The sequence below is a fragment of the Cupressus sempervirens genome, chromosome 8, assembly GCF_028749045.1.
Source record: "Cupressus sempervirens isolate cs-2001-9-10 chromosome 8, ASM2874904v1, whole genome shotgun sequence".
Classification (NCBI taxonomy): domain Eukaryota; kingdom Viridiplantae; phylum Streptophyta; class Pinopsida; order Cupressales; family Cupressaceae; genus Cupressus; species Cupressus sempervirens.
Window position 1 is genome coordinate 757,598,042 of NC_143125.1, and position 11,499 is coordinate 757,609,540.

An 11,499-nucleotide genomic window follows, 5' to 3' on the forward strand; every position below is an offset into this window, starting at 1 on the left:
AGGCTTAAAAAAACAAAAAAAACTCCAAGAACAATATTGCTCTCTTTTTGTATGGGGAAAAGATTTATCTTTTTGCAACAAGGATTCTCTTAATTATTCCTTGTTGAATAAAATAAATAAATTTAAATTTGAACAAATAAAAAAATCAATAAATAAATTAATAAATAAATCAATGCATATAAAAAAATTAATTAACAAAAAATGTCTTGCTTTTAATAAAGTCTTGCTTTATAAAGTGCAAGTTAACGTGAAGTGGGGCGGGGAACGTACTTAAACTTTTGAAATAAAAATAAGGAAACTTTGTTTTTAAGAAAGTGACGCGTGGGGGAGTATTAAAGGGCTTTAGGCATGAAGGGGGGGAAACTATTTAAGTAGGGTAGTTAGTATATTATTTTAGTTAGTTATTATTATTATTATTATTTTAGTTAGTTTTAGGATTTAGTTAGTTTTAAATAGTTTCTTTTATATAATTTAATTTAGTTTAAAGTTTAATTAATATTAGTATTATGTTAATTATTTAGTTAATAGAAGTTAGTAATGATTGTTTTTTTATTTTAGTTATAAATTATTTGTAATTAGTAATATGTAGTTTTGAATTTAGTTTTAATTGAAGTGTAGTTAGTATGACTAGTAATAAAGTTTACTTTTATTAATATGTAATTAAATGTTAGTTTGAGTAGCATCGATTAGTAAGTTAATGATTAGGTTAGTTTACATTTTAAATTAAAGTTTTAATATTTAGATATTATTGTTAGGTAGTTTAATTTAAATGTTTTAAAAAAATAATGATAATTTATTGTTGTAAATTGTTTTATAAGTTAGGAGTGTTAATATTCTAATTATTATTTTAATTTCTATCAATTTTAGTATTGTTATTATCTTTAGAACATTTTTATTTCTAATAGATTTATAGATTTAAATAAAATTGAGATTTGAATAAATTTTAATTAAAGTTTAATGGTGGATGTAATGTTATTTTAACTAGAAGTTCTCTTCAATTCAAGTGTTTCAAAATAATTAGTTCGGTAATTGTTTAAATGGCTATTCGAATTTTTTAAAATATTTTAAAAGTAATTAAAGGTGTTAATGAGTTAAACCTTTTAACTTACTAAATGTAGATTGTTTAATTAATTAATCGATTTAATTATTATTAAATTTAAAAATTTAAAAAAAAATTAAAAAAAAACGTGTGTTTTGCTCCATATTTTGGGCATGACACCCTATGATCGTTTCAGAATAATAGAATAAGACCACAACAATATGAAAATAGATAAATTTTGAAAGAGAAATATGACATTAGAACGAATCATCATCCATCCATCCATACATTGTGTACATGATAGAAATGAGATCCACTCATTCTAAAGACCCTAAAGTCATCCAACCTAACCTGGACTTTTGTTTAGTCTTAAAATTTTGGTCCGCTTGTGAAATATAGGCTGACAAGACTTCAGAAGTAATCATACAAGTGTTACAAATGATATCCTCACACGCGCGGGATACGATAACGAGACTTTTCTCGACTCTTGAAAAGTCGTACTGCGTGTGGAATAAACTAACAAGACTCCTATTCTGCGTGGGGAGTAAATTGATTGGAGTTTCGTGGTATTAGAAATTAGGTTTGCATCTGGAATAAGGCAAACGAGACTCTACGATAGGTTGTGTTATATATCTCTGCATGATAATACTCAACCCTTAATCTTATACTCCGCCTCGACTGCTTTTCTATTGTATGCAATCACGATGTCTCCCTTTTCATTCTGCATTGCCATCATGGTAGTCTTGCACTTCCATTTCTCATTTGTTAACGGATGCTCAGAAGACGAAAGAAGCTACCTTCTGGACTTCAGAAGTTGGCTCAATGATTCCTCAGCCAGATTGAACTCGTGGCAGCAGTTCAACTGTTGCCAATGGGAAGGTGTCATCTGTGACTATCCTTCCGGCCATGTTGTTTCCCTCGACCTCAAAAACCGTGGTTGGGAGAGTAGACGATGTTGGGAGAGGGAAGATTTATGTTCTCTGCGTGGGAAGATCCATCCCTCCCTGTTCAACCTGCAGCATCTCCAATATTTGGATTTGAGTTGGAATGACTTCAATTATACTGCCATACCTCCTCAGTTGGCAAAACTTCAGAGACTTACTTTCCTTAGCCTGGCAGATGCTGTCTTTGCCGGCGAGATTCCTCTCGAGTTGGGTAATATTACGACCTTGCGTCACCTGAATAGAAGATTTGGAGGATGGATAACAAGTCTAAGAAGGTTGGAATACCTGGATATGACTTTTGTGAACCTGTCCATGGCGAATGATCACTGGAGAACCGACCTCAGCAGCCTCCCTAATCTCAGGGAGATTCACCTTTCTGGCTGTGGACTTTCAGGTAGAATACCATCTCTCCTAAACCTCACTCACTTGTCCCATCTAGATCTTTCAGGGAATTCATTCAATTCCTCAATTCCAGCTTGGTTTCAGAATGTCTCGTCCTTGGTTTCCCTTGGTCTGTCTGGGTGTGATCTCAAAGGTTCCATCCCTTCAAATTTCTTGCATCGTTCAAGCCGAAGTCTGAGAACACTTGACTTGTCAGGTACGTACAATCTAGGAGGAGTAATTCCTCACTCGATTTCAAATTTTTCTGTGCTTGAACATTTGGACCTCTCATTTAATAATTTATCAGGGGATTTACCACCATTTGGAACGTCCATTGGACAGTTTTCTTCCCTCGGATATCTGGACCTGCACTACAACCAGTTGTCTGGAACAATTCCACTTGCAAGTTCAAATCTTTCTTCTCTTAGAAATCTGGATCTCGGATACAACCAGCTGTCTGGAGAAATTCCGCATACCATTTCAAATCTTTCTTCCCTCAGATATCTGGATCTCGGATACAACCAGTTGTCTGGAGAAATTCCGCATGCCATTTGGAAGCTTGTCCGCTTAGAAAAATTATTACTCTTGTCTAACCATTTAACCGGCAACATATCCCTTTCCATATTAGAAGATCTAGCTCACCTCAAGGAAGTGGGTTTTTCTGAAAATCAACTTACAGTTAATATATCTTCAAGTCTGGCTCCTCAATTCAGTCAACTGGGATATCTGGGGTTAAGTTCTTGTAATGTTCAGGGGGAGATTCCTCCTTTTCTGTCTACTTTCTACTCATTAGAACAATTGGACCTGTCACATAACAACGTTGTGGGAAATATTCCTACCTGGCTGTGGGAGCTTCCTAGTCTTGAGAGGCTCAATCTTTCGCACAACCGACTGGAAGGTTCTCTGCCCACTCTTATCTCCAAGAATATATGGATTCTAGACTTGCATAACAATAGGTTGCATGGCTCTATTCCAAATTGGAGATTAATGACGATTTTGGACATGTCGGAGAATAGGTTCAATGGTTCTATTCCAGAATCTATATGCTCTAGCCTTTATAATGGGCTGGCTCTCCTTGACTTGTCAAAGAATAGGCTAAGCGGCGCCATTCCTAAGACTCTTGCTAGCTGTTCTTATCTGTTTGTCTTGAATTTGGCTCAGAATTATTTGGAAGGTGAGATGCCAGAAGAGCTAGGAAATCTGACTAAACTTGAGACACTAAATCTCAGTGAAAACAACTTGCAAGGTCTTGTCCCTCCTACTATTGCAAGTTGTGCAAAGCTTCGAGTATTTGACATTGGGAAGAACAGATTTCAGGGGAGCATCCCAGCTTGGATTGGAGAACTAGCGGAGTTAAGAGTTCTCAACTTGGCTTTTAACAACTTTCAAAGCACATTTCCATTCGAGTTGCTTTCGCTCAAGAATCTTCAGATTCTCGATTTATCTCATAATAATATTTCAGGACTTATTCCCAAGAGTTTGGGAAAGTTGAATGCTATGAGGAATCAGACACAAACTGACAAAGCAGAGATGAGCTCAGGTGAGTACGTCTATGGGTTTGTTGTTGGTCCAAATTTCTACATGGTATTCGTGAATCAAATGACACTTTGGATCAAAGGACGATTTACTCCATACACTAAGATCATCGGTGCCTTCAAATTCATGGATCTTTCCTACAACAATTTTTCCGGCAGTATCCCCGAGGAAATGGGAGAGTTGAAGGGTTTAATTGCTCTTAACATTTCAAACAACAATCTAACAGGCACCATTCCGGCGCCCTTGGGAGGTATGGCTCATTTAGAGTCTCTTGATCTTTCTGGAAACATATTGTCAGGCAACATTCCAGCAGATCTTGTAAACCTGACTTTCCTTTCTTATTTGAATCTTTCATACAACCATCTCTCTGGGTTAATACCACGGGGCAAGCAGTTTGACACATTTGAGGCTTCTTCTTATGTGGGGAACCCCAATCTTCATGGATGGCCCTTGGAAAATGGAAGACTGAAATCTGGGACTAAGGAAAGAGGCAGCCAGGTGCAAGCAAACAGCACAGGAGATATGGACGAAGCTGCAGATGAGATGGATCGATGGTGGGCAGTGTCAGTGGGGTTGTGTTTTGGGGTAGGATTTGCCAGCGTGATAGCAGTGTTGTGCTTTCAACTAAAATGGAGATACAAATGTTTTGCTTTGCAGGATAGAGTAATCCGACATCTTTTTGAACATTGAGTTCATGAAGGTGTTGTGGAGTGTATTCAGGGAATATTCCGATAAATATGCATGTTTTTCTGTCACCTGGCACTGGCACCTGTGGCTATCTCTTGTGCAGTTGTCATGTTCTTCGGTGTTGTAATGTTCGGCAGAGGATGTTGGCATTCTTTCTATAATGAATAGCTTATAGGAAGCTTTATGCAAATTACGGATTTTCTACTCTTGATGTTTTTACATATGTTTAATTTCTAAAGAAATTTGTTAGAGAAGTTTTTTAATTTTTAATTTTTAATTTTATTATTATTAATTTTTTTTACACGATTAAATTCTATCAATTATTATATATATTTTGATAAACATTTCAAAGGAAAACTAACCTAACTTTGTATAGCAGAAGTGAAATTCTAACACATTGTCTATGCCATTTTTATTTGCAATGCATTAAATAGAAGCACAAATATTACTCAATTTGGTCAAATCCCATCCATGTATCAACATACTTTGATATAGGTAAAAGCACCATAAATCTATCATTTTTTCTATTGATTTGAATGAATACAATATTCCAGATTTCAATGCAAGAATGATCCTTAGATGTATCATTTCTCTATTGTAGGTTGCTAGAATGACAAAGATACAATTTGGAGATCACTTTTCTCTACTTCCACTTTTTTCCTAGAGAGTTTGTTTTAATGCTCTAAATAGTTTATTTTTTATGCTCCACAATATTTCATTTTTATGCTCTAAAAATGCTATTCATATATGAAGTTTAATTTCACTAAGATGTCTTTTATTAGTAATATCAATGTTTCTAAGTGGGAGATTGTTGAGATAAAGGTGGCTAAACCTTAGGAGTCCCAAATAGTTCAAAAAAAAAATGAACATGGTCATATGTAGCTATTCAATTTTTATAAATTAAAGATTTATTACATCTTTACAAAGTGCACAACTTAATATTGGGGTTCAATAGGAAGTTGGGTGCAACTACCATCGAGGAGGAAGAGAAGTTATGGCACTTGAAACAAGGAGGGAAGCTTTAGGGAAAAAAATGTAAAGGATTCCCAAAAGTTCCCTCCAATTGACAAGTAGTAATATATTATGATATTGCTATAAGGATTTAATTGTGTAGTATTTTAGTCAAACTCATGAAACAAGAGTTAAAGATTTTCACTAAAATGCTATGCAATTAAATCCTAATAGCAATATCATAATTTGACTTGTGTGAAAAAAATATCTCCTACTTATCAAGAAGTAATATAGTTTTTCATTTCTCTATTATGCACAATTTGGGAATGTAACTTTGTGGTATCAAAATCTTTCATGCAAGAAGACTTGGAGAAAATGTTAGAGGATTTTGAAAAAAAAGCTAGGACATTTTGGTACATGCAATACATAATATTTGTATAAGATATCATTTATGAAAAAGTTATGGATAAAGAAAGCTTCTAGAAATGTGTAGGAGATACAATGAATGCAGACAATTCTTGAGCAACCACTTCTCTTGGTCATTGTAAACTATGTAAATACAAAGTGTTGTGGTAAAAAAAGATAAATATTGTTGAGAGAAATTGTTATGTTCTTGAAATTATTTTGGAATCTAAAGACACTTGCAAGAGCATAGATTATAGAAATTGTTGTAATATCTTTTTCCTTTTATACAATAGGTATGTGCTTTGGTATAGTGAATTTTTTTCATAAAGTTTTTTCTTGTAAATTTAGTATTTCTTTTTATTTGATTAAATTTGAAAAAAAAATTCTTTATTTATATTTTCTTTATCTTGAAACTTAATTATGAAGTTTGCAGTTAGTCTTTTTGGAAATTTGCATTTGAAAACTCTATTCCATACTTGACTTCCTTTGAAGAGTGTCATAAGACATGTTTGTACTCCACTCACAATAAATACCATGTCATTTTTAAAAGAAATTTTACAATATTAAATAATATAGTACATTAAATAAATGGTCAAATCTAACCATTTTCTCTTTTGTGAATTTTGCAGCATATACTAATTACAACCACATATGCTTAACTTGGAACCACGACTTATAATTAAATCCATAGACAATGCATTATTGTTTCAGTCATGTCTCATGTATTAGCATTATAATGCTAAAATTCATACAGATTGAATTTTGAGCATAAGATTCTAAATGATAATGTTATACAAATGTTGAAACTACTTGTCATAATCCATGAATATTGTACACTTAGAGTGTGAAGAAGAGTAAGGGAAAATGATGAAGTCAGATATTTTGATGTAAAGTCATATAGTCAAAGAAAAATTTGTGCCACAACCCAATATTAAATTCGTATATTTAAGTCAAAATTGCAACTTGTGTGTAGTCTAGTCCCCTCTTTCATCGCTATCTTGGTTGACTTTTCTTGCTAACGTGTGTGTCTTGGATGTTTCTTAATAATTATTGAGTTAGATGTTTCATCTGTATTTTGGTCTAATTTTATTTCCCGTGCTTATTTCTATAATTAGATGTCTCTCAATATTTATCTTTGTCATCTGTTACACACATTTCTTTACAACCTTGCATTCTCTCTAATTTACAGGCCCTTGGTCATATAGGTGGACAAAACTCTATTCAACCATTCAAAATACTCTACATTTGGGTTCGTTCTTTCTTCTGTCTTAGTCTACTTTTCTTGTGCAACTCTCGCTAATGTTCCTGAATGTCAAGAGCATTTAATTTTACATACTAACAAATCTGAAATCATAAAGTTAGGACTCAAAATTTAAAAATATTTCACAAAATATTTTTGCTAGGGGTTTAGGTATTTGAAAAATAAAATATAATGGAAAATCAACCACCAACATTGACAAAAGAATCTAGAAGACTCGGACACGGTTTAGAAAATTTAAACTAATGTTTTCCATCCCTTTGCTTGCCATTTGATTCCACTTTCTTCTATGATGAAATTTTTTATCAGAATTTTTTTTTCTTACTTAACATATCATCATCCCACATTTATACTAAAAGATAGCTAAAAGAGTGAACATGTAATATTCAAACCTTACTAGTTTGAATCGGTATAGACAATTCCACTTTTATCTTAAAATAGATAGCCACATTTTATTTGGAGATCTATATTCTTAAGATTAAAGCTTCATGTTTTTTTTTTTCATTTGTTTTGTAGTATAATATATTCATAACTACTTAATAGTATTGTAAAAGTATAATTTTTATACTTTATTAAATTAAACGTGTTATTTTAAATTGATTAGTCATCTGAGTAAATATATTGAACAAATTTATGGAAGCTCTTTTGACTTCATGAAAATAGTTTTAGATTAAAATTGGGTCTAATAATATATAAATGTACATTTTATAAAGGTAAGTTTTAAATTCTATTTCCTAAAACTTTACATTCTTCATAATTAAAATCCACCTTCTTGTTCCATAATTAGTAAGGAGAAATATAATATTTGAAGGCACAAGTCTATGGAGTTTGGTCTTCACCCTAAAATATTTTCTATAAATTAAACTTAGATTTAACAAAGTGTTATAGTAAAATTAATCTTGAAAGTTTTAACAAAGTCATATATGAATTAAAATTAATTAATACAATAAATGCGATAGAAATTAAAAGAAAAATAAATTAATTTTACTTGTAAGTAGATTGGAGTTAATATGACTTTGATTATTGTGAAATTATAACAAAGTTTTCTAAGATAAAATTTGAAACTAAAAATCACGATATAAGATGCAATTTCACCTTCTACATAAATCTCTCTTTGATTTTATTAGGAATAATTCACGACGTCAATTTAAAAATACATAATAATATTGTAGATAATAAATTAACTAGAAAACTTATGATATGTCTTTGCATTTGCACCTTGATGGAGTAGTTGCATTCACTTACAATTAAGAGTCTAATAACCAAATACTTTTCCAAAAAATAAAACATTTTTCTATTCTAAGCCAAAAGGCAGGGACTCCAGCTCACAAGAGCTCTTGTTTTCATTTTTTCCATCTAATTTTTAATAGATTATAAAAATTATATATTTTGTTGGTTTTAATTTTTAATGCTGATGGTGTTTCATATATGAAATGATACAAGTTTGGTTTTTTATATTTTGTTTGTTTAAATTTTTACATTGATGGTGTTTCATATATGGAATTATACATGTTTGGTATGAGAGGAAAAATTTACTAACTAAAAGACTCAACATTTATTCCATTTTTAGTTACATTTTTTTAAAATTAGAGAAATATAATTTTTTGTTAGTTTTTTTTTCTTTTCATGCCGCCTCAATTGTCTATGCCTTTTTTTGTCATCTATTCATTGATTTCTCTATTTCACAGTTTACAAAACCTTGGAAAATCAAGTTTAGTTGTCATCAATTTCGGGGGTCTTTTCTGGGGGAAGGAGAATTACAAGAATGTGAAATATTTTGGTACTTCCAATTTGTTTGGAATTGGTAGGAACAAGTTCTAAAAAAAATATTCTTCAGTTTGGAGATGTCAAATTGGAATTGGAATGAGTTTCAAATTTTCATTTTTATTTGAAATGAGAATTTGTTAAATCCACTTCAAGAGGTGGATTTAGAATTCTCAATTAGAATTGTAATTAGAATTAACTCAAATTTGAATTATTCTAATTTCATGAATCCAAAATCCAATTGAATCAAGCATACGAGGAATTCAAGATATTAAATAGCCACAAAATTTGTTAATGTTAGCAAACAAACGAGCCCTCAATGAAATTTTAAAACTCAACCCATTTTCCCTTTGTCAATGCCATTCACTACTCAACCCACGTTTATCCATTTCATACGCTAAGTATACTCCAGCTCGAGCATGATTAACTATGTAGTTTCCTCCATGATTAAATCCACTCTATTTGCAGCCCTATCATTAATTATCTCTTGATGATCGTCTTCATTATTTGTTACACACCCTTCTTTGCATCTCGCGTTCCCTTTTGATAGTGGTGAAGAAACTTAACCATTTAAAATACTCAACATTTTGGTTTGTTCTTTCTTCTATCTTAGTCTACTTTTCTTATGGGACTCTCGCTATTCAGATGTCGCATGAATTTATTTGCAAGCTTACACATATGCCCAATAATGATAGTGGAATATGAAAATTTTGGCTCCCTTCTTCCCTTTTAAAATTTGAGTTTTATTTCTACAACTACAATTAATTATTTTGGCCTTTTAAAAAGGAAAATCAGACTTGGTGGACTTCCATTTTTTTATCACTTCTCTCTGTCATGGATTTGGGAAATTTACTAACTGAAAGAGTCACCATTTGTTGTCTTTTTTCTCCTCACATTTTTAATAAATTAGAGAACTTCTAAATTTCGTTAGTCCTTTTTACGCTGTTTGTGTTTCATATATGGAATGATACGATGTTTAGTATGTGAGAGGGGAAGCAAGACGATTCAAGTGCTATCATCTTTTTGTCTATTTTTTTTATTTTGTCATTTACAAAACATTGGGAAACCATGTTTAGTTGTTTTTAATTTTAGACATCCTTTTTTGGGAGGGAAAATTATGTGAATATAAAATACTATTTCTACTTTTTGTTTGTGGAAAATGACTCGGAATTGGTAGGAGGTTTGAATTTATATATATTTTTGAAATAAGGATTTGTTAATCTTGAGTGGATTTGGATTTTTCAATTGGAATTGGATTTAGAATTAATTTAAATTTGAATTATTCTAGTTTGATACACATCTAAAACTCAATTCGAATTAACAAATAATAGTAAACAAACAAGCTCTTAGAAAAATTTGAAAATTCAACCCATTTTCTCTTTGTCCACTTCATTCACTTCTCAACACACTTTATCCATTTCATAGGCCAAACATTCAAAAATATTCATTCATTACTTTATAATTCAATAACAATTATTTAATTTAACTTTTTCTAAAGTAGCTAGTCAATATATTTTTAATTTTAGATAATAAACTTAGATATTTAAAATATATATTTATTAGCTAACTTTATTTCTATACAATAATATGTTTATTAAATATTTTCTACATTACAATTCACTTATGATCATATTAGTTATATACATTATTTTTAAATATGATACAAATATTGCATACATTTTAGAATTAAATAGTATTAAAAAAACTAATTTTTTTTGAATTTTAGATTTCAAAATTTAGATTGCAATATATTCAATTGGGACAAAAATATAAACAATGAAAAAACACCCAAAAAAATAATAATTTGGCATCATTCAGCTCATATTTCTAGTCTTACATATTTGCATCCTCACCCTTATCAAAATGTATTTATAAAAAAAAAGTGTTTATGAAACATTTAAGTAATAGAAAACAAAGGTTAAATAGTAAAGAGAAGTCTCCATGAAAACCAAAGGAGTAAAATATTAAGGTAAAATAATAGATATGGTGCAACTACTACCAAAAAGTGAGTGCATAGTTTGAGTTATTACAATTTTTGAAATGTCCTAAAATACATAATAGTTTCATGACTATGACTTATATTAAAATTATTGTAATTAAACTTTTTAAAATCTTGTTGTCCATCTCATCATCTAAATAGTATGGCATTTTTTTGGCTAATTTCTTAGAATTTTTGATAGGTTATTATTATTGGATGTATGTTCGTAATTATTTTAGCAATAAAATAGAGGCTCACACATAATAATTCTAAAAGGTTTAATCTACCTATTTTGGATATCAATTTCACATGTATAAAATGTTAAATATATATGCAATACATAGTAATAAATAAAATTATAAATTTGATTTCTCTATGTCTCCCCTGTCCTTATTATAAATATAACATGATCATGTTAGTAATGAAGTCTAATTATCTTTTCAATCATGTTTCGATTGCTATGAAAATGTATGAAAAGTAGGTCTAATTATTTCCTAATTATCCCTCCAAATCTCTTTAGTGTACCCATTGCACACAATAAATGGAAATTCTAGTT

The 11,499-nt window shown here is 30.8% G+C and overlaps 1 protein-coding gene across 1 annotated transcript; it reads left to right on the forward strand.

The window, feature by feature from the left end:
• Window positions 1-1,685: 1,685 nt before the first annotated feature.
• Window positions 1,686-4,777, forward strand: LOC149544633 (uncharacterized). Its single transcript, XM_089795225.1, has one exon. The coding sequence runs from the start codon at window positions 1,744-1,746 to the stop codon at window positions 4,588-4,590; it is 2,847 nt and encodes a 948-aa protein (XP_089651351.1). The 5' UTR covers window positions 1,686-1,743; the 3' UTR covers window positions 4,591-4,777.
• Window positions 4,778-11,499: the final 6,722 nt, after the last annotated feature.